The sequence below is a fragment of the Phalacrocorax aristotelis genome, chromosome 5 (assembly GCF_949628215.1).
Source record: "Phalacrocorax aristotelis chromosome 5, bGulAri2.1, whole genome shotgun sequence".
NCBI lineage: Eukaryota > Metazoa > Chordata > Aves > Suliformes > Phalacrocoracidae > Phalacrocorax > Phalacrocorax aristotelis.
The window spans coordinates 43,115,008-43,138,757 of record NC_134280.1 but is presented as its reverse complement, the minus strand read 5'-3'; the positions used below and the strand labels follow the sequence as shown (position 1 = coordinate 43,138,757).

Below are 23,750 nucleotides of genomic sequence, written 5' to 3'. Positions count from 1 at the left end.
TCGGGGAATGATCTATTTTTTAAAAGCATCCCCAGCCTAAGCTGCAAAACAGCTTAAACTGTTTTTCTTTTTTTTTGTTCCCAAAGTGAGTATATAAAAAAACTTTTTTGTTTCCTAAAGTGAGTATTTACTAGACTCTGCATAGTTAAGTCCTTTTAATTCCCACTTTAAAAATCATTTTTTCTGGCCCCATGCATGGATGGGCTTCCATCTACACTTGAAGTTGGTTTTTAAAACGAGCTTCATCAATACCAAACAAAAAGGAAACCATAGAATTACAGAGAAATACTAGCCTGTATCATTTCACATGACACATAGGATAAAATCAGAACAAACTCTCTATCAAACACTAAATCTGGCTGCCCGCTGCAGCTATTTAACCCCATGTGCAGGCACTCATTTCTGCTTTCTGCTACAGGGGTGTTACTGGACTACCCAGCCCACCACATGCCAAGGAAGCTGCCTGCGGCAATGCATTGAACAACAGAGCCTCACTGAATTTCACCTGCTTGAAATGCTGCAATTCGGGAGATAAGGAGCAAAGTTCCTCTCCTTCCTGACTGAGGAGAAAACTTGGCAAGTATTTTAAAATTTGCAAAGTAGTTGCAAAGCTGCAGGAACCAAAAGGAAGGTGGGGGAAAATGCAACAGCTCAGAAAGACAGGGTTTGTAAGGTGTGGGGTTTTCTATATTCTCATGATCTCTGAACAACTGAAAAATGTTGGCATGTTTACCTTGCATAGTAATGTCATTGTAGGGGAAAGCATCCAGGCTCTGGCTTGTTATTCAGTGCAGGCATATTATTCAGTGCAGGCATTTTATTCAGTGCATAGGATCTGGGATCAGGTCTTGCATTTCAAGAAAGGTGTGGAGCAACATAAAGGTGCAAACAAAGGCTCAGGACAGAAGAGCCATCATCATATGTGGTGGTACCTGCAAGCCAGGATGGGATCCCACCCCGACTATGGGAAAGACCCTGCAGAAAGGACAACCTCAGTAGGTGTTAGATGACGTGAGATTTAGGGATGCTTTCTCATGAGGAACACCAAGAATTGGAATAAAATGCATGAGGGTGGGTTTACTGGGAAGGAGGTTCAATGCACATCCCTGGGAACAGGTTAGATGGGGAATGCAGCAAGTGTGCAGCTGAGTGCTGGGGTGGGATGGACTGGCAGAAGCGCAGTGTCCATTGCAGGCACAGCTCAAGGGACCACAAGCAGTTTTGGCAAGCAGACCCTCCCTGGGAGCCAAAGGGCAGAGCAGGGAAGCTTCCTTGCAGTCCAATTACCTCAGCAGGAATCTAAAAGATATTCCCATTGCCTGCAAAGCTGCATGCCAAGTCTGGTGTGTGTTTGTGTCTGTGTTTATTTCTCAGAGAGTTTCTTTCTCTGCACCCCAGGGAACTGGCTGGATGCAAGCTCTGGCCTTCTCATGGAATAAGAATTAACTCCTGCATCTTGGCAGCACCAGGAAGAGACCAGTTTGTGTTGAATTGCAGCCTGACGAAAGTCCCACAAGCCACAAGACACCCAAAAAACAAATGTGTGCCTCTCCTGCCCAGAGACCCAAAAAACCTGGGACCAACTCTGTCCTGTGGTGCTGTGTTACACAGTGGGGCTTTCAGCATTGCTTGAGGACCTGCTGTTCCCCCACTGCAGACATAATCATTCAGACCACTGTGGATTTGAAGGGCCCCTGATTCACAGCTCCTTATCAAATTTGAAGGTGAACAGGGGAGCAAAAAACAAGAGCAAAAGGTGTCTCAGACATCAAAATAAAATGGTGTTTGTGCGAGCCCAGCTTTCCACTGGGTTTTTAAATTCCTGAACTAATTAAAATCTTCTGGTACAAATTGGTTTTCCTTCTCCAGTGGACCATGCCGACTTGCATGAAGTGAAGCTCTGACCTATCATTTCAGGGACTACTTCTCTTTTAAGAGAATATGAATAATTGCTGAAACACATGGAGACTTCAACATTTGGGGTAGTTTGGTGAAAAATCCTTTCTCCCTACTCCCAGTGGGGATAAACCAACGTCAGTGCTTGGTGGTTGCAGGGAAATGAATCGCCAGTCTTGTCCGCATCCCGGTATCACACATTCCTGCCAGCGGTGAATCACATGGAGCAGACATGGCACTTGCCCAGAGTGACCCAGCTTGGACTCGGGGTAGTCTGGGCAGAGAGGGGGAAAGTCACGTGAAGGAAAAAACCCGAGTCACTGAGGAAACGGGTCTAGAGGCTCCCAGGCTCATACCTACCCATGGGACCTGAGCACTGCAGGTGCCTGAGACACGTTAAGCCAGAGAGCTTATTGCTTTATCCACTTTGTTGTCGTTGCCTACAGAGAAGGCAAATAGGCAGCTTTATACACCTGAAAGATAAAATGCTGGTGCACCAATGCACACCCAGAGCTATCTGGACAGAAACATCAAGAATATCTTCTTGCGAGCAGCAGATCCTGCGGGGAGAAGTGGGGCTGTAGACTTGAAATGCCAACTTCTCAGGAGCCAAACAGGCACCCAAGCGGCCAGGGGTGTTTTAGCCAGCTCCATCTAGTAGCCTAAACCTCATTTTAAAGAGAGGTTGTCTCCAGGAGAACACAAGAGCCATCTGATTTGTAATCTAATCTTCTAATGACATTCGTGGCATATAAACTGTTTTCCATGGAAACCTATCTGCAGAATGATATGTGTGCCAGATGCCTTGATTTAATTAGCCCATATAATATCCTTAGTTATGTTTAAACATCTGACCAATGCTAACAAGACTGGGTACTTCAAAGCTGGGTGAATCATTTTTCATACCAGAGAAAAGGAACATCAGAAGAGCCAAATTCACAGCGGACACCCATTGACGTCCCATTTGCCAGCGTGTTTACCACTTTCACTGACCTTGGAAATGAATGCATCACCAATTAAGTAATTTCTTCCAAACAGCAGGGTGGTGGTGTCCATATTCCCATTGGACCCCAAAGAGGATCCCACAGAAAAGTATATCCAGCCAAGGCTGCCCAGCAAATTCTGTGCTGGTTCAGAGTGGAATGATGCATACTCACCACGTTTCCGTGGCATTTTAAATGCTCTGCTGGGAAGCAAACACAAACCTGCAGCAGTTCACACCAGCACAGAGCTCCTCTCAGCGTTACGGAAGTCTGAATGCACAAATAACCTTTAACTGTCCTATTTTTTGTCTTTGGATAGCATAGCATTATGGGATTCATATTTACCTGCACTTCATTCCCTTTGGCCTCTCTTGATGCACAGACACATACACAGTGAAGAGGAACAAGGTTCATGCACCAGCAACGAGAACAGTAAAACTTCCTAGCGTTGTTTGCATTGGCACAATGGGTTTTGCTGACATTTTTGCATCATTCATAGTCTACGATGCATGAAATATTTAGGGTTATCACTAAACCCAAAGTTTATGGACTAAACCCAAAGTTCACTGAACACCCAGCAAGAACAACTCCCAGCCAGAACAAACTTTCCAGACACTGTCTTGGGCTACCAAGTTAAAAATAATCCTCAACTTTCAGATTTCACAGATGGCTTTTAGGCTACAGTTCTGGTTTGAATGATGGGTGAATTGGACCGGACACTGCAGTAGTGTGTCATGAAGGCCACAAAGATGCTGCAGCAGGCAGGGAAAGAGCAGCTGGCGTGTGTGAAGGTGCAGATAAATGACAGAATTATTTAGGTTGGAAAAGACCTTTAAGATCATCAAGTCCAACCATAAACCTAACACTGTCAAGTCCACCAAGACTAGGATGACCCACCTCCAGACTGGTGGCAGTCGCCAATTAAGCCAAAGAAGAATCTCTGCCCTGATGTTTTGGCTTTAAGAAGGTTTGCACTAATGGAGGTTGGTAACTATAGGAACTGATATTAGGAGTGGAGCTAGGGTAATTGGAAACTTCTGCTCTTCTAGGTAGCATTTATAGGAGGCTTTATTGGTTGCTTTGATGAAGGTAAGGACTCGAATGCCTTTAAACAACAGGAAGTCTTACAACACATTTATTATAAAGCAAAATTCCTTTCCAGCTCGACAAGAAGTATCTGGAGGTGCACGTTCAAGTGCCAGGGTGGTGTTGAGATGGGAGGAAGATTGCTGTTACACAGCCACAAAGGCTCAAAGACTGCAGAATCTCAAGGCACAGCCAGGCTTTTCTTGGCCCGGCAGCTTCATCCCACCAAACACTGCTCAGCAATGAAGTGCTGCTCTGAGATGCCACTGCTCACCAGTGCATGACCAAGGCTTCGTCAGTCATCTTTGCAAGATGGCACCATGCTGATGTGCCCCGGACTGCTCTTCAGAGCATCTTATCTGTGAATCTTGGTGGTGCCTAAGCAACTCCTGCAAACATGCTTAATGTCTACTACAGTACACAATCTTTAACCTCATCCTACGGCAATGGGGAGCAAAGCAAAACAGCTCTTATTTAAAAAAAAATAAATTAAACAAATTAATTTGATGTATGCCCCGATTTAGACCAAGCTGCAGCTACCATTAGTAATCTGAAAATAAAAATTAAAAAATTAAATTAAATTAGGTATTGCATCTATGGCATCACAAGACATTCCACTACAGACAGTGTCATGCAATAACACTGATATGATCAAATGTAAGAGAAAAACTTTCAGAAGCTGCTTTCATACTGATAGGAAATGTTCAGTTGCTGAAATTTTCCAAAATTAAGACTTTTTGGTAAAACTGTGTTTTGTGGGAAATGAAACAAGGGATGAATCTATTATTACATTCCAACTGCAAACAAAAACAGGCTCAGAAAGGCCACAAGCACCCACAAAACAGTTCACCCCGCTCCCTGTGCCTCCTTAATCTTCCATGCCTCCAACTGGTACCACAGCTCACAATGCCATAAGTGACACCACTACATGGAGCTAACAGCGCTCAGGGCTTTTAAAGAAATTTCTTCATTTAACTTCCAATTTATGAAGGCATTTTACCATCCTTCAACTCTCATTTTCTCTGAGCAAACACAGACCCTGCTTTGCAAAATGTTAAATAAATGGATGTCGCCAAATTATTAAAATTAAAGGCAAGTGCAGAGTTGGCCAAGCGAATCATGGCTGGAAACCAGCTTCCAAAATTCCCTTAGCAGCTTTCAGATGATTGTGGAAAGACGCCATCAGAGAAAATGCCGTGTCTGCAAGCATCACCTCACCCTGGTATGTTTGGAAAGCTTACAGAAAGACTGTGCCATGGGGAGTGGCCTGCGTACAGATCATACATCATCCTGCTACCTTTTGGGGGACAGCCAAAGCCATTAATCAATGATTATGGTTGTCCTACTCTGTCTTACCCATCTTGGCTTTATTTTCCTCTCTGACTCCTAGTGACAGAAGCATCCTATGAAAATATTTGGAGATGCTCTTCCCTGGGGCTCACAGGTACGCACCACCTGCCACTGTTCCCTTCTTACAAAAAGCTTTTAGACAAAGGCTTACTTGGGCCTTCCAGTAACTCACAGCCTTCGCTAAACATACATTTCATGGGAAATGTGAATTTCCACCTTTTTAACTATAGATTTTCACCATTGTGCAGCGTGTTTGGCTGGCACTTTGTTCATTTGGACTTTTTAGTACCTTGTTAGGATAAAGATCATGGCACACGTGAACTCCTGGCCAGGCACGCTCAGGCTGGCTGATTTTCTGTTGGAAAGATTCGTTGTGCATTTTACAAACACCAGATGCTTGATGATGGGAAAATAAAGCATACTTTCCAGTAAACAAAAGCAGATTTCATTTGTCTCTGAAGCACAAACAACAAAAAAAAAAGTGAAAAAAAATTGCAAAACAGAACAGTACAAATCAAGCTCATACATATGCATCGGGAGGGGGAAAAGTGCTGAAAGCAGCAGGAAATGCGCGTACCTGGAGATGGGTTAACGGGTTCCGCAGTGCAACTATGGACTGGGGGCTGCAGCCTCCTTTCCCCTGCACAGGGCTGGCACGGGCGCCGGAGCCAGGCACCCTGTGTGTGCTGCCCTGCCTCTCAGGCATACTGCAGGTGAGCCATGGACCTCTTAATTTTCTTCCAGGTTGCAACTTGCAGGGGACAGAGAGCTCATTTGGGAGGGAAGACAAGCCTGAAGGAGCTGATAGGGAACAAAACAAAACAAAAAAGTTAAAACAAGTAGGGGCTTCCCGAGCGTCGGCTGGGGGAGTGGAAATAATGCATGCTTGAGGAAATGCTTTGAGACTGCCTGAGATTTATTGCAGTCTTGGTCAGTTCTCATAGCCCAGCGCAAATATTTGAGCATCACACAGTGCAAGGCAAAATCTCTTCTCTTCCTTGCTGCTAGAGGAAAGGGAACTCTGCATTAGATCTTAAGATTAGATTAATGAGTGTAACTAATAAGGAAAATGTTGCAATGCCGCTATATAAACCAAGGACACACTCACCCATGAGCTCTTCTCCCCAGCCATACATGAAACTCTGTGAGAGGTGACTGGACACCCCAGCCTGTCTACTCCAGAGAAATAACCGAGAGGGGACAGGTTAATAGCATGCAAAGTCACGGCTGGAATCTAGCAGCCCTTTAAACAATTCCACATTTATTGTCCTGAGGTTTGCAGCTCGGACACAGAGATGTCTCACAGTTGACGGTAAATCTCCTGTTCTTTCTAAGCTGCAGCACACAGATGCATTTGCTGACCCACCACCCAGAAAGGTCACAGTACCAAGTTAGGGTGGCTACTGCACAAGCCTCAGGGGAGATGCACTGGGAGACAGGAGAGAGCCGCTTCTGAACTAGAGGAGTACTGAGGCTGGAAATGTTAGAATTTCAGACTAGGGCTTGTTTTGCTTTGGTTTTAATCACAGTCACCGTAATTCCAAGCCATTTGATCATTTTCTTCCAATTTAGGAGAAACTCTCTTTTTGCCTTTAGAGGAAATTCTGGCACCAGCTCGGACAAACATCTCCCAAGCAAAAATAGCAGGAATCCTGAAAAAAGGGACAGTGTCCTTGACTGGAGATAGCTACAGGGACTAAATCCTCAGGTACCCAAAATGCTCCTTCTCCCACCTGAGCTAAAGAATGCAAATTGTCCGGGTGCTGCAGACGGAGCCTGCACATCTGCTAACCCCTAGGAAGAACAGAGCAACCATCAGAAATGCTTGCAGCTTAAGCTTGCAGGGAGTTTTCCAATGAAAACACCAGAAAAAGCTAAGTTATAAGAATCAAAATATTCTGAGGAATTACACTGACTTCAGAGTACTTTCATGCCAGGACAAACTGATGAGCTACATTTCCAGAGCTGGGTGCAAAGTAAGGAGGAGCAGAAATGAGAGGTCTGAAGAGCCTTCTTCAGCCTGAAGGAACAGGTGGAACACCAAGAGCTTTGGGCTGCTCTAACCAGCAGTGGGTGACAGCAGCCACCTTGCATGGGGAGAAGCTGCCACGGCACCCTGCCGAAAGGGCAGGCCAGCACTGCCAAGAGGACATGCGAGCTTGTGAGAGAGGATTTGGGTGGGGGAGAAGCTCCAGAGACATGGCTCCTCTGCACATTCACATCAGTTTACATTTTGATTTGGCTGCCATACCCTTCCTGAAATTTGTCCAAGGGTGGCAAGGCAGGAGTTGCCAGTGGTGCAGGAAACCACTGCCCAGTCCCTGCCTGCTTGCCTGTAACCCCCTTGCAGGCAGCACAGTTCTCCGGCCCCCTCCAGTGGCTACAAAACATGCAGAGGAGTCAGCTACAGCCTCAGAGGCAAGGCCAGCAGGATGCAGGCTTTTGCAAATCCAACCCCTGCTCTTTGCCGCATACATAGAGCTGTACTCCTTCCCATGGCGACACAAATAATTAGGCAGACAGCCATGCTCTTGCACTGGAACATCTTTATTCAGCTACACGTGGATCCAGGCCCACCACAGATACCTCCAATCTGCTCTCGGATCTGATCTTGCTGCTGTGCACAACCATTTTACCCTGGGCAAAACCAACAGACCACTGATAAGCACTTCTTGAAGTGGAACTCTGTCACCTCTACTCTGTCCTGGGCAGATTCTTACACTGCTTTCTTCACTAGAACAGGAAGGGCTAAGGAGGTGCTGTACCTCAAAGGCTGGATTTGCCTTTGTAAAAAGACAAGGTGAAGTAAGGTGCAAAAAAGCAGGTAAAAAGTGATTTACTTGACTTTGGGGATGGGGAAAAAGAAAACACTTCAACCCAACAGATGCTGTTCCTCTGCCTTTTGCAAAACTCCCAAAGAACAGGATATTATTTTTGGGTACCAGCTACCAGCATTTCATGCTCTGGAAATCCCCTATAGCAGCAAAGAAGAAAGCCCACATGAAAAAGACTGCTTTGGATCTGCCTTGCTTATACCAGGCCTGTTTTGGTTCTTTAACCATTTTCCAATTTTTGTTATCCCATCCCACCCAGGCTTATAGCAAGGCCACACAATATACACTTTATATATTATGCACAAATATAATAGGCATTCTTCAATATAGGGGATGTACACTGCAGAAATGTTTGATTTCCCACCCATGACTTCACGATACTCATTTGTTATTCATGTTATCTGAGCATGCCCCATGGACAGCATGGAAAAGAATACATTTACAAAAGAGAATGCTTTGCTACATAAGAGGAAACGGTGAAGTCCAAGTTAAGGCAAAAATAAATGCTGTTTATATAGTGTGAAGATATATTACACAAACGTATTATTACTCAGATTTCATATTGGAAGACTTGTTTCTTGGACACGGACAGCCAGAGGATATAGGTTTTGGCCCTACAGGACAGGACACCAAGGTCTACAAATATCACGAAAGTATTTTGAGATTCATTATTACCTCTCTGCAACGAAAATTCCAGATCTTCTAAGTCTGTGTATTAAACCACTTCACTTAGGCAAAGCTGGGTTTATGTAGCCTCAGCACCGATGTCCACAGGGGCTTACTCTAACAATAGTCTTTGCACTTACAGCTTAATAATATGTGAGTTGTCCCCAAGTTGGACTCCCTTCAGGCTCTCAAGCCAAAAGACCATCCAGGTTTAACAGAGAGACCTTCACAGGAGGCACAGTCCCTCCGTTAACATGGGAGTTGGATGGATGGTCCAGGCAAAAAGTCTCCTGCACTTCAAAGCCTTGATTCTGCAAATGTCCACGTGATGGATGAACTTCAAGCTCGCTTGCTTTTGGGTTGGGTTAACCATCCTTTGACCTGGGGATCAGGGGCTGGAGATATCCATGGTCAGGGAACTCCTTTGGACTTCACATTGGTTGGATTTGAACACCCATGTAGTCCTTCAAGCTTGAGGTCAAAAGAACTACCCGAACATATAAAGTTCAGCACACTGTTGGATCACCATGATCATCATATCTCAAATTATAAATAAAGAATGGTAAACTGACAGAGGTCAAGACCTAGAAAGGAAACGCTTTAGTCCCAGGTAGAATCATAGAATTGTTAAGGTTGGAAAAGACCTCTAAGACCAAGTCCAACCATCAACCCAACACCCCCATGCCTCCTAAAGCATGCCATGATGTACCATGTCTACACGTTTTTTGAACACCTCCAGGAATGGTGACTCCACCACCTCTCTCGGCAGCCTGTTCCAGTGCCTGACCACTCTTGCAGTAAAGAAATTTTTCCTAATATCCAACCTAAACCTCCCTTGATGCAGCTTGAGGCCATTTTCTCTCATCCTACAGGTACTGACTTTGTGCATGGGAAGAGGATGCTCTTCTCAATTTCACACACATGGGAGTTACAGTTCTAGGAGCGAGCACAGTTGCTAGATTGGTCAGGGTGCCACTGGCTGGCTATCCATAAGCATGTTGTAGGATACTGTCATTTAGAGGCCCAATGGTCAACAAATGAAATACTGAAGGTAGTTATAATGAAAATTGTAACAGGTCATCTGCAGAGGCTTAGCTTTAACTAGGTACTCGAGTTAAATTAGGCACTGTGTTAATCATGCCCATAAAAACTAAATTCTCTGAATTTATTTGGGCTATCCTCCATAATCCACACCGTGGCATTTTACTGTAGCTCATTCCAGGTGGAGCCAGCTCTCCCAGAGTAGCATATTCCTTCCACATCCACCCTACCGCCTTCTCCCAAAAGGCACTAATTTGCTACCAGTTTGCAAAAGTGCCTGAACAAGTGAAAATCAAGGGGGAAAAAGTTGACCCAAAGAAGCTGTTGCCATGGCATTTTCTAAAGACAACCTCTTGCATTTTCTACCTCTACACTGGAGCTAGAGAGTATGTTCAGCCCACGCTCCTGCAAAACATTATGGTTCCACCAGCAAGGTGACAAGAGGCTTTACAACCTGTTTGCATCTTTCAGGCATGTTAACACTTCCATAAAGCAAGCACACAACTCTCAGGCAACATGCTCATGGGCTGCCCTGGCCTCCAGCATGGTGAAAACCTAAACCATCTGCAAGCCTGAAAAGGAAACAGTGGAAAACTGCTGCCTTCTCACCTTGAAAGCATGCCTACAGCTACATGTCCTTGCCATATCTCACCTCTTGAGGGTTTGAAATTATCCTTTGCTTTGGTATCTGAACACTGAGTGTAACCACCACACTTTAGCCTGTTCTCACCAGTGCAAATTTTGTCACCTTATCCTAAAATCAGTGAGCAGAGCAATGTGAGGGGCCAGCTGGACCTTCCAGACCTGGCCATGGAACTGAAATAACAGGAAACAATCAGGGACTGCATTTTTCCTGCCCTTCCTTCTTCTCTGGAAGCATCTTGGAAAGGCACGTGTTCTTCAGCAGATAATAAAACACACAAGAAAGACCATTGCTGCTTACTGAACTCCACCCTAAACAAATCCCACACTGGGAGGAACAAACACTGAACTGTGATTTTGCATTCATTTATGCCTCCAGAAAAAGAACATTTTGTAACTAGTGTCAAGACCTATGGGGCAAGACCTGTGGGGCAGCCTTGAGGATCTGCTCCTACAGAGGCAGGAATACCAGGGCTGTCGGTCAAAGGCATTCAAAATCAAAATGCAAGGCAGCTTAAACAACCCCACTTCCCTGTTACTGCAGCAGGGCAAGAAGAGCAACCACAGCTAGATCCCATTCCCAGGAGGGGCTGTCTTACTGTTCTTGCCATCCCATGCTTACCTCAGCTCTCAACAACAGGTCCCTAGGCACTAATACCATACAATAAATACATCCCCAACATCTTTAGGATCACATCTGGAAAAACACCCTTGCCAACTGCATGAGCATGGAAAGAACATCTGGCAAAGAAAGACTGTCCAAAAAAATCAACTTATAACACAGTGACTAGAAAGAACTTGAATCAGTGAAGTAAAAGCAAGTACCAATTATCACCTAAGCTTTTACCCAAGATCCTGAGAGACCATCACCTCTGTCCTTCTAAAGTTGCTATTTTGACAGTGTTTCCTATACAATGACTACGTCACTACCTTTAAGGAGCTGGCTCACCCTGAGATCCCAATGAAAAAGGCTGTCAACTAACTGCAGAATGACACTTTTCTATGAGCTTGTTACATGAAGGTAAACAGCAATGTAGAGGCACTGGAAATCAAAGGAGCCCAGGCTGCTGGATGCAATGCTGCATTTAGGAGCACATAACCTCCTAACTCTTCAAGAAAAGACAAAAAGTCCTTTCTTCTCCCTTTTCCACAATGCCAGTGGAAATTCGCAGTATGCAATCAAAAAGACCTGTTAAGTGTATCTGGAAGGGTTTTCTCTGGTCATACCACCACTGTGGGATATGGAGTAAAAGGTAGGTAGGAACTTCTATTTCTATGTGCTGTGCATTGTCAGCTACTTTACTGGACCTTCAATAACATCATAATCACTGCAATATCGCAAGCAAGCACTCTAGACATCATTTTGGTGTCTTTTTCTTCATAATCACACAGATACATTCAGAGGCATTGCATCAACTACCATCCAGCACAGCAACACAACAGTTTAGTTTAGCAATGCCTCCACTGTTGCTCCTGGTCACTCTCAAATATTCAAACCCATTTTACAGTGAGAAGATTAATTTAGCCACTGCTTTTCCAAAAAGTACCCTAGAAATCTTTCAGGTTCACGTGCTGGCTTCATCTGAGTATCACAGTCCTTGTCCCACTAGCACTGCAGTGGTGACCGAACCACAGGGATCACATCCCCACAACAGGCTGTGTAGCTATCAGTTTCTAGAGCTGAAATTACCTTTTCCTCTTCTCTCCATGTTTTCTCATTCATGCTATGGCAGTGGTCATGAGACCTGACCCAGTTCTAGGCAGCTGGGAGGAGGACCAGCCAGCCCCTGCCTTGTCCATTACAGTGCTGAAGGGAGAGCCAAGCTGCCACGACAGATCTGGTGCTCTGTAGAAACAACTCAGGCTATGATTACATATTCTGCTACTCTCCCATCTGCGTGATGGGGCCTCTACATGAAGAAAGCCAAGTCAGCAGCTACCTTGCAGCACGTAGAGACACGGATACAAATCTCCAAGTAACATACAGCACTGGACAGGAAACTTGATGCATTTCATACCAGAAGAGGACAGAAGAAAATACACCCACTTTTACAGCAGCAATCACAAACTCCACAGGGAAGAGAAAGGCCAGATACTGACAGCAGAAAGAGAACAGTGCTGTTTTAAAATCCTTACAAGGCGAGGAGAGACTCCCTTGTATGCTATAGGATGAGGAAAGGCTTAAATATGGACCCTTTCCCCACACAGAAGTGCCGCTGAGACCCAAGTTGTGTGTAACACAGAGCAATAACAGAGGTAGAGTCATAACAAACAGATATATGCTAACAGCTATAGGATATATTGTATTTGCTCATGTAACAGCCACACACACTTACTGGCCTCATCGCCCAACCAGTTGCAAACAAGAGATCACCAGTTAGATAACCGGTAGCTTAAGAATAGACACACAGAATCACTGCACCCTAAGTTTGGAAGGGAAAAATCACAGGGCAGGGAATTATGTTCACTCCATGAGCAATACAGTATTTAACTGTGTGGGAAGGTTTAGGATTGGCACCTGGCTTTATCAGCACACTCATTTACCAAATCAAACTGTCCCGGAAAGCAGCCAGTTCCCCTTTAATTGTGTTCATGAAGTAAAAATTGTTTAATGGGGTCTGGGATTGGAAGGATATGGATCAGATCCAGACGAGATTTGCCAAGTATTCTTCGTACAGCTATGCGGCAGAGAGACAAGAGGCTCCGGGTGTGGCCTGCAATAAAGAAAGCAGAGAAAAACTATTGAGGGACAGAGAGAGGAAGAGTGAGGGATAATCATGTGTAAATTGCGCTGAGCTCTGGCTGACAGCTGAGGAGCCATTTACCCCTTCCGAACACCAAGGCCACGTCTTGCACAGCAATACAAAGGCAGCACAGGAGAGCTGAGCATGCACAAATCCTCCCTGTGAGAAGGCCAAGACTTTTGGCCAAAAACTTGGAGCAACAACAGCTGCCACATGGGCAGTTTGGAAGGGCAAGCTGAAGACTGCATGAGTTTGTGACCACGGAGACAGTCCTTGCGTGAGAGGGTTCAGGAGATCACTGCCAAATCCACACCAGTGGAGGCTGTGAGAGGCTTTATACTATTCAGATAATTTTAAAATTATGTGGACTTTATTATTGCTCTAAATCGCCCCCTGGGAAATAATAGCACTGATAGCCAGCTCAGGCCTTATCCCAACTTTCTTTTGAGGGCTTCTTTTGAGTTCATGGAGAGCTCTTCCAGCACAGGGACAAGAGGATGGTGGTGTCCATGTTGATTCAGGAACTGGACCTCCAAGGCACCACTCCATTATCCTACATGCTCTACCTGAGGAGTCCCATTTGCCTCCTAAATCCAGGCCTAATGGAAACCACTTGCTCCAGCTTATGTGCACCTCTTCTCAGCAAAAGACCAGGCAGGTTTAAAAACCAGGCACGTGCAAAGCTGAATAACTTCAGGGTAGGGGCTGGGGGTTGTATCATACAACCTGAATCCCTTTCAAATTTCTCTGGAGTTCAAGAGGGAAACCCTACTTCCGACCCTGGTGCAAAGCCCTGGCCTTCACCAGCTGAGCCTCATGGTTTTACGAGGTGCTTCCCTTGCTGGAACAAGGGTGTGCACTGTGTTGATGTTGCTTTTGTTATAAAAAGGAAGAAATAGCAGGTAAATTTAGGCATGTTCAGGTCTGAGGCTCTGGTTTACTTCTTTTGTAACTCATTTGCCTCCCAGAGGACATCAAATTCAAAAAGCCAGCCTTTTGCCATGTTTTTCTACCACCATCTGAGCTCCCTCCTGCCATTTGCTACCACCATTTGTGACTTTACTTCCCAAGTAGCCTGTCCAGACACAGCTACCTCTTGGGTCCCTTCCTGGGCCCCACTGCAGCACACAGGGTCACTCAAGAACAGCAAGGGCACATCTGCACAGCTTTGGAAAACTGGGTCTCACTGGATATGCCATAACCTGCCTGTGGTTTGCAGACACAAAGCCCAGCTCTGATAGGACCCCACTGCTTAAACCTCGCCTCAGGCTGCTGAGGACACGATTAGGCAATGGAAAAGAGCTGGAAGATACAAAAGGTAAAGCTACAGACAGAAGCTGGGCTACTGAAGTAGGCATCACTGGTAGCTGAAAAACTCAAGAGGGAAAACACGACTGAACATACAAAATGCAACAGGAGAAAAACAGGGAGTCTAGCTGGAGGCTTATGGGGAAGCCCTAGGATTGAGTCATCAGCGTTGACAGAGCCAGAGGCAGGCAGCAGCTCTGCAACACTGAGGATCCCTGCCAGGGAGCCACAGAGGCCAGCCCCACAGCCCTCTCCGGCCTGATGCCTGCCTGGCCGGCAACAGGTCTTCGGGAGCCATATCAGGGGTGGTGAAGTCATTAACGCTTAGCTTAACAGCTTGTGAAATCCCAGTTATCTTTTCTCTGTGTTAGAATTGCTTTACGCTTTTAAGTTAGGTATAACTTGTTTAGACAATCTTTTTGCACTTAACTGAAAGCACTTGAACAAACAGACCCAAAAGAGATTGGTAACACCCACCCTACCTACTTAACAGCTCCTAACTACTAAATAAACTCTACAAAGAGTTCTCAAATCCAGAGCTAGATAAAACCAGCACCACTTTGCTAAGTCAAAGCCACTTACCCCTTGCTTCTTTGAACACCTGCAGAGCCTCAGGGTTGACTTTGACCCTTCCAGTGGATTCAACTCCCAAGGCCTCCACTTTCACCAGGTTCAGATTGGCTCCAAAGTCAATCAAGAGGTGGACGAATGCCGCTTCACAGCCATGCCGCAGGACAGCGTCCATCACGCACACTGGGGAGCCCCGGGAGAAGCCTTGGATGTTGATGGGCCCGCAGCAGTTAAAATCCGGGTTGGCTCCTGCCTGGAGCAGCAGCCGGAAACATTGGAGGTTGTGGTAAGCAGCGCTGATGTACAGTGGGCAGACCACCAGCGTGGTGAGGGGCCGCAGGGAGAGGCTGGGGACCCGGGAGGCGAGGTGGTGATTCACATCCACATCTGCGCCATACCTGGGTGGGGGAGAGAGAAGAGCAGAGGTTTGGAAACTAGGGCAACAGCACCACAACTGCACCCCAGGGTGACAAAATGACAGGGTGACAAAATGGCTGAAGTACACCCAGAGGGTGAGCACCTTGCCTCATTTTGGTACTTCTGGGGTCCACCACCCAAGAACTGCCCATACCTACTCTCAGAGGGGCCTGGCAGGGCTTCTGAGTGGGAATGCCGTATCCAGCACAGTCTGATTTTCAAGAAGTAAAGCTGTGTCTCTGCCTGCAACAGCCCAGGCTCAGGAGAAAGCAAGTGAGGAACATCTTTCCTTGCCCTCCTGAAGGATGTGCCAAGCATGGCCTTGGCACAAGGGATGGCTCAGCACCAAGCCAGCACCACGTAATGCTGGATACTAATGAGCTGGCTGGGGAGCAGGGATGTTTCCAAATGACACAGTTGAAGAAATGCAGTGAAATAACTTCCCCACCAGGATAAAAAAGGCCAAAAAGCAATACAGGCATTTGATCTGACTGTCACAGACAGCAGGGAAATGAAAACAGATATCTGTGCTCAACAGCGAAACGTGTATGACAAAATCCTGCTCCCGAAGGAGCTTGGGTGGTTGAAATCCCATCAGAAATCCCATCAGGGAGTCAAAAAGAGGCCTTTTCCCTAGTATTCAGCTCAGCTCAAGTGATGTACCCGCCAACTCTCAGCATGAAGGAAACTGAAAAAACACAAAATTGCGTCAGACCTTCTGCTCTCCCCATCCATCCTGCACAGCTCCATTCACATATTATACCAGATACCGCACAAGAGATTACAGTTCACTGGCCAGCACTCCAGGCGCTGAAGGGGAGACCTCTACGAGGTGCAGCAGCAAACCTCTCAAGCCTTTTGCAAATGACTCCTGCCTCACTCTACCCCACAGGGAAATCCATACCTCACATCTTCACCACATGGCGCCATGGTGTCTGAACTGCTCAGTAAACCCTGCGGCCAGAGCAAGGCAGGCTCAGGCTTGCTATGGCACAGAGGAGGCATGCCAGCAGACTAAAGCCCTACTCAGTGGACATCACCATCACCATCAAACAGAAGCAGTGCCCAGAGCATACTTCTTTTTGGGAAGTACAGATGTCACCATGTTGTCAATGAGCAGAAAATGAGGCTTATTTGGTTCTTTTTTTTTTTTTTCTTTTGAGGAAGGGAATAATGCAGACAAATAAATGGGAACAAAAAGGCCAACTGTCGCTTTCTGGAAAATCATGGCATTTGAAAAATGGCAATGCTGCGGAAAGAAGAGACAGCAGAAATAAGCACTTATTTCCTCCAGGTTGGGTAACACCCAAGCAGCGGGGACACTAACTCCATCTATTTCACATGCAGCTTGGACGGGAACAAGGAGGAAGACAACACAATCCCCTAAGGAATAGCTAGTTTTAATTGCAGCACTGCAGATCAAGCAAAGCCTTGTCCCTTCTCCCCACAGAGGGATAAAAGGTTCCTTCACCGGTCAGTCCCCCTCCCAAAATTGCAAACTGAGCATTCAGAGAACTAGGTTTTTCTATCTTCCTAGATAGCGTTATATTCCTTTCTGCAGTTAATAAAACAAATAAGGACCTGGGGACAAATTCTGCCTCAAGGCAAGCACAGCTCTCACTGAACCCAGTAGGGGCTGGTCCCTATCCAGCAAATACTTAACCAAATGCTTCAATTCTGAGGATGTGAATAGTCTCATTTAAATTAAGCACACGCAGAACAAGGGCAAAGGAAATTTTTCAAAGAGCTGCAAGTGGCACGCAGTGTATTTTTACCCCAATGCACAAGATCTCCCAAGCATGAACATCTTGGCTGAGACGTCATGAGACCTGTGGGGTGGAGAAATGCAGAAAAAGGGTGGAGGTAGGCAATAACAACACTGCCGAGTGTGAGCTGGTCCTCGCACCAGCCACAGGACTGAGCTTCGCTTCCTAGGCCAGGCAGCTGGCCCAGGGATCACTGCACACTGAAGGGACATTCCCATCTTTTGGGGACTTCCACACCACTTTGCTGAATCTGCATCACGTCACCTATGTTGGAGCACAGAGGGCTAAATAAGAAAAGGTGTCTGCTTTCCACAGGCAATTGCACATATTCCCTGTAGATAAATCTCTTAAAATCAGACTACCTGAGCATTTGGATAGAGTCATCTGTGCTGCTGTGGGACTTCCGTAGCGTTGTTGTATGGTGGCTGCCTCCTATGGCCATGGTCCTGACCAGACAGCAGGTACCCCTTCATTTCAGTCCTTCATTTTCATTATCGCCATCAAAATTCTCAGTGGAAACCCCCAATTCAAAGCAAAATACAAAATTCTGCTTTTGTCACAGGCATGCGCCTGAGGCATTGCAATGATTTGTCAGATGGCTTTTTCACCGCTTTTAGTGTGGCAAAAGGATTCTCTTGTCCTTAATACACTGGGTCAGCCCTCAGTCATGCTGCAAGTATAATGCAACAGTCTGACACAATCGCAGCATGATCACATCACAAGCTGTTAGGAAAATAACCTAGACCCTGGCAATATAATCATAAATATTACCGCCAGCCGTTCACCATTCCATAGCTATCTGTGTATCTACTATTAATGGATACAATTTCACCTATTGCTTGGTTAGCTGGTTCAGCAATTGTGGTAGGATTCAGGAATCCTGATTGTGCTACCATATGATTAACAAAAAATAAAAATGAACAAGGTGATGTTTAGACACCTGCAGCAAGCCTGAACTGTGTTGGGCTTTCTTTTCAGGACACTAAGGCCCTCTTGAGCTGAATATGCTGAAATATTTCCTTATGTCTCAGTAAATGTGTCTTCCTCACTGCATTCCCCCTGCCAAATCCTTTAAATCAACATTTAAAAAATCTCTGAGCTTTGTAACATAAGATTGCATTTTAAAGTAACCAACTCTGAACAGATCTGTGAAATCCGTACTCTGAGATATTTGAAATTTTGGGCAATCTGACAATTTGGTATTAGCTTAGCAGCCTTGGGAGAGACATTGCCTAATAAAACGATATTGGACAAACTCCAGTTAATTTTTAAACCTGAAAGTTTTCCAGAATCTTGCTTTTAATATTGCTGGCAAGGTATCCCAAGGAGTAGACACATAAATCGATGCATCAGCTCTCCATGTGCTGCTGAAATACCATTTGCTACATTTCACCCTACCTTAGTGGATATATCAGGTGAGATTCTCAGGAGTGCAGCATGCAAGCTGAACCCTGTACCAACAAGCATGTGGCGATGGGGACACCATTCTCTCAGCTTGCTGAGAAAGGAACAAAGAGGGGAGACCATCTCCCCTCCTCTCTACTTGCCAGCTTCCTTAAAGATGCACTTGTACAAAAATTAACTTCCCCACAAGCAAAATGGAAAGGAGAAAATCCCCAAGTATTTTGAAGTTTTTCTGTTCAAATCCTTTCCGTTGTTATTTTCTAGCAATTGTGGTCATTGAAGGGATTCCTTGGAGAGTGTTTCTGTGTGAATCCAAATAAACTTTCTTCTCTTTCTTCAACCTACATTTTCCCCTTAGGATCCCTTATTATTTGGTGTCAATGGCCCGTATGTGCTCAGCATGGTCCTTTATACAAAAATCTTCGGATTTAGAAGAAACTGAACGCCACCAGTCTTCAGTTGAAGAAATCCTGAGGTCACCAGCCACCCACCACTCAGCTAAGGTTACTATTCATCACCTCATAGTGACGGCCATCGCTCCCTGGCCCCAAGATGCCAGTCCTTTGATGGAGCTGTGCATCAGGTATCTGCCAAGGAGAGACTGAATCAGATGGCACGGAGGGTGTCCTAGTGATGGGCAAATGCTAAGCAGCCAGGAGCAGACAGTGCCAGCAACAAGCATCTCTCGCAATGACAGAAATCGTCAGAGTGGCAGAGCTATGCAAAGGAGAGATGTGTTTCCAAACAATTTCTGGTTCGCTGGGGCATCCACCTCACACACAAATTCAGCCACGGGCACGGAACTGGCAGTTGAGACAGAGGTGGGGGGGAATATACTTTGCAAGATTTGGCTCTGACTGAATAGTGGATGGTAGGATCAGAGACAGAGACTCGTCCCTTGAGCTTTGTCTTAGGAGAGCAGTCATAGGAGTGACACAGCTGGGCACAGCCATGTTTCCAGGGCCAAGCGATGGGCAAGACAAGGATGTCTCTTTGGGCACCTCTCCACCTTCTCTCCTGTCCACCTCCTGGCCAGCTTCACCAGGCTTGGGGAGGCACTCTGCACGTGATGGGGAACAGATGCTCTGAGCCCCATGGGGGAAAGATCCTAAGAGATGAAGAGAGGGAGACAGAGCCACCCATTTCCCCACTGGGACCACCTCCAGTCTGGACCCGAGCTCTCACCTGATCAGCTCCCGAAGGATGTCTGCCCGGCCCACGCGTGCTGCATGGTAGACAGGGGTGCTGCGGTGATGCCGGCTGCCGTTGGGGTCAGCCCCAGCTTCCAGGAGAATCTTGGCACACTCGAGGTGCCCGTTGACCACAGCCACGTAGAGGGCGGTCTGCCCCTTCACGTCCACCAAGTCGATCTCGGCCCCTTTGCGCAGGAGGAAGTCAACGCAAGGGCCGTGGCCGGCGGTGGCGGCAATGCGCAGCGGTGTGCAGGGTAGCCAGCCGCAGCACCACACCGACTTCTCATTGATCCGGCTGGCATCAGAGGGGAGATGCATTGGGTCAGAGAAGCCCTCCTGCTGCCTTGCGCCACCCCACCTCCACCAGCCACGGAGGAGGATGCTGGGAGAGCTCAACCAGCTCCATTGAAGTTTTCCTCCCCATTTTTGGCACTTTATAGCATCCCTGAAAAGCTCCCGCCAACAACCTGACTAGGCGCTGCATGTAGGTAGCCAGAGACTATGGCATGTACTGGAGTAGTGCCTGGAAGATGGGCTTTATTACAGCTCTGCTGTGTCAGGAGATGCACATACACATGGTGAGGGACAAACCCTGCCTTAAAACTGAGTCAAAATTACCAATAAAAAAAATAAAATACTCCCTTTTTACAGGGAGATGTACCAAATCAGAAGTGGCCAAGCTGAGGACCACAACCATTTAATTCAAGCTGCTCCAAAAGGGGCAGAAGGTTGTCAAAGCAGCAGGGAAACAGCAAGAGGACACAGGAGGAGGGGAGCAACATACGCAAAAGCAGGCGTACACCTGTATAGCACCACTGGCAACATCCACACTCAGCCAGGCACGATGGGATGACATAAACACAAATCCAGGAAAACTGCACCCTGCTATTAAGGAGCTAGCTTGGGAGGCGTGGCCATCCTGCACCGAACAGCATAAGTAGGCCATCAGCATCCTTGTTGGGTAGCTGTACCAGCATAAGAGCCTCTTCCAATTTATAGGAGAGATAGCTCTGGCTGACAATTGCTTAGATCCCCTCTGAAACTGCCTGTACCAGTTGTCACTCTCATCTAGATCTCAGGGTAGCCCTACAAATCTCATAAACATCCAGACCTTGCTCCCAAATTCTCTGCAAATCACTGTGGGTACCATTTTAGCAGGAACACGCAGAGAGGAAGGGATTTCTTTAAGGCCAGTGTAGGCTGGCTAAAGTGCTCTTTAACCAGCACAGCAGTGGATTTGCTCTCCCAGCTCACTCCATGCAGACCCACGTCACTGGGACAGGACAACGCAGGTTTTATACAGTGCGCTTACAGAGTTTGCTAGGAGAGCAATGCCACAACTGTTTTTTCAACTGTGTTTTAGGAAGAGGAATAGTATAAACCCCACATCAAGCCCTCAGCTATCAAGTCTTACGATAAAAGTGCTCCCTTTAACCTTGGGGGTTTGGCAATCTCCATCCCATACCTACCCCCAAATTTAAAAAGTCACAAAGAAGATGGTGCTGTGGATTCAGCCCTCCTCCTCTTGCCAAACTTTTGCTTTTTCCTGCAGGGAAGGTCACCTAGTCCTGCTGCCACTGGGTTCCCACATAGAATGGGACAAAAAAACAAGGCAAAAATCTCAGACCAAGGGACCTGAGAGCACCAGTTGCCCAGGTGGCAGAAGAAGGGGCTGGCTCATTCTCATTTTTGCTGAAAGGACACTTTTTTTGAGGCTGGGAGACATTTCGCACTCTAAGCAGTTTTCTCCACGGTGCACAGGAAAATTAATTAACTATCCCTACGGTCACAGACTTAGCACTGGGCAGATTTTGTAACACAGGGTGTTTCAGGTTTACATTCGATTGTAACCCCTTTTGTATGTTTTTCTCATTATACGTAGGCTCCTGTTTTCGCGGTATTACGTTTCCACCCTGATCTTAAAACAGCTTGTGCGCGGCGGCAGCCGCACGCTTGCGAACCGGCTTGAGATTTGCCTGCCTGGGGGGCGGGGGGGGCAGAGGGGATGATTTCAGGGGCGAGCGGAGCATCCTCCCGACCTGTAAAAACAAAACGGAGCGGGGTAGGGGTCTCCAAAAGAAGCAGTCTGCGGGGCGATGGGTGCGGGCTAAGCAGCCCCAGGGAAGCGTTAGGCAAAAATTGTTGACGCGGGACCCCGTGAGGGTCTCCAAAGCCAGGGTGAGGCTGCCTGCTGAGGGCAGGGCGGCGTGTGGGAAGCCCCCCCTCACCTTTGGAAGCTCTCCTCTTGCAGCAAGCTCTTGAGGGTGGGCAGGTCCCCCACGTAGGCCGCGTCGTGCAGCCGGGTGTCCTCGCAGTGTTCGATGGGGTGATCGCAAAACTGCTCCCGAAGCCATTCCTTCAGGTTACGACCTGCGCTGGAGAGAGGGGGTGGGGAAGCCGGGCTGAGCCCCTGGCGAGTGGCGGCCCGGGCCGGGAGCTGTCCCGTCCCCTCCCGGCACAAGGGCAGCCCGGAAGGAGCCCCTCGGGAGGGCGGCGGGCCCAGGGCGGGCAGCGCCGCGCCGCGCCACGTTACCTGCCTGCCCGCCTGAGGCAACGGGCGGGTCCCCGCCGCCGGGGGGGCCGCCCTCCGCCATCGCCCCTCGCACTGCCGCGCCGCACCGCGCCGGGCCGGGCCGGGCCGGGCCGCCGGCCCTCCCCGCCGGCCGCCGGCCCCCGCCGCCGCCGCCCTGCCTCCCCGCTCCCGCCCCGGACAGGCCTGATTGGTGCTGCCGGCCCGGCCGCCTCCTGCCTCCGCGTTAAGGTGGTTTGTTTCCCCACCGACGGAGGAGGGCGGTTCGCCTCCGCGCCGGCAGCCGGCAGGAAGACCGGGGACATTCCTCCTTCAGACCCTCCCCGCGGCGGCACCTCCGCTGGAGGGAGGCCGCGGCTGCCCGGCTCGGCTTGGCCCGGCCCGGCCCGGCCATCCCGGCGGCGGCCATCCCGGCGGCGGCCCTCAGCGGCCTGAGCCGCAGCCCGTAGCCCGGCAGAGCTCGGTCCTGCTGGTGAAGGGCCAGTCTGCTGGTAAAGGGCACTGTCTCCACTCCCTGGAGCAGCCTCCCGGCCGCACCCTCCACTTCTGCAAGGATACCAAATGATTGGAAGTGGGTATAGTGGACAGTTTTGCTTTTCTTAGGCTAGGCCAGGTTTTCCATAGCTAAAAGCTGCAGAGGAGGTTTTATGTGATCGTACTCTGTTTTTCCCTTCAGCACGGCTCGCAGGGTCTTTCATCCAGCTTGCCATAAGCCTGAGGGAGGAAACAGCCCATGTGAGGGTGGACAGAGCTGCAGCCGGCTGCGAGCAAGCAGAAAGGCAAGGTGGTCACAGGAACACCGCCGAGAAACAGCCAGGCCTGCAGGGTCGGAGCAAAAAGCTGTTGCTTTGCTTAAACCCCACCAGGTGCCTCAAATACAGCACCCAAAACTGCACCCTCAGAAAGGAGCAGAAGCCTTGTTAGGTACCCACGCAGACACAACACTGAGCGCGAAAGTGGGAGAAGGTGTGTGGTAAGAGGCACACACATGCAAAAGGCTGGCAAGTTCCCACCGAACCTGACCTCCCAGGGCAATGCTCACAGGTGAGCTGCTGTAGCACCTTGTGTTGGCGCCCTGGCACGGAGCTGCCCTCCAGGCATTTGAAACACACCCTCGGCTTCTGAGTGCACATTTTTGAGTCCCTGGTGCCAGAGGGGAATGGTGGTAATCCATCTAGCTTTCCTGCAGCTCCACTCCTGCTGCTCTGTGGCAGGATATCAGTCCACAGGCGCCAGACTCTGGCTGCAAACACAGTTTCCTGAAGCCGTTATTATTTGGGCTTGAGCACTCTGGAGGAGAGAGGCACAATCTGCAAATCG

At 47.9% G+C, this 23,750-nt stretch overlaps 1 protein-coding gene across 5 annotated transcripts; it reads right to left on the bottom strand.

Moving 5' to 3' along the window:
- Positions 1–3,998: 3,998 nt before the first annotated feature.
- ASB1 (ankyrin repeat and SOCS box containing 1) lies at positions 3,999–22,913 on the bottom strand. Of its 5 annotated transcripts, XR_012660717.1 has the most exons (8): positions 22,434–22,750; positions 22,129–22,275; positions 19,893–20,195; positions 15,133–15,518; positions 13,043–13,212; positions 5,893–6,116; positions 5,605–5,770; positions 3,999–4,515 (listed from the first exon to the last, which is right to left on the bottom strand). XR_012660717.1 is itself a non-coding variant. In XM_075094167.1 (5 exons), exons 1-5 carry the CDS (start codon positions 22,733–22,735, stop codon positions 13,079–13,081), a joined length of 1,272 nt encoding a protein of 423 aa, XP_074950268.1. In that variant the 5' UTR covers positions 22,736–22,913; the 3' UTR covers positions 7,845–13,078. The 5 variants fall into 5 exon arrangements, 3 of the variants coding, with proteins under 3 accessions (XP_074950268.1, XP_074950266.1, XP_074950267.1); XR_012660716.1 differs by having other exon boundaries at positions 3,999–5,770; XM_075094167.1 differs by lacking the exons at positions 3,999–4,515; positions 5,605–5,770; positions 5,893–6,116 and having other exon boundaries at positions 7,845–13,212; positions 22,434–22,913.
- Between the last annotated feature and the right edge of the window lie 837 nt (positions 22,914–23,750).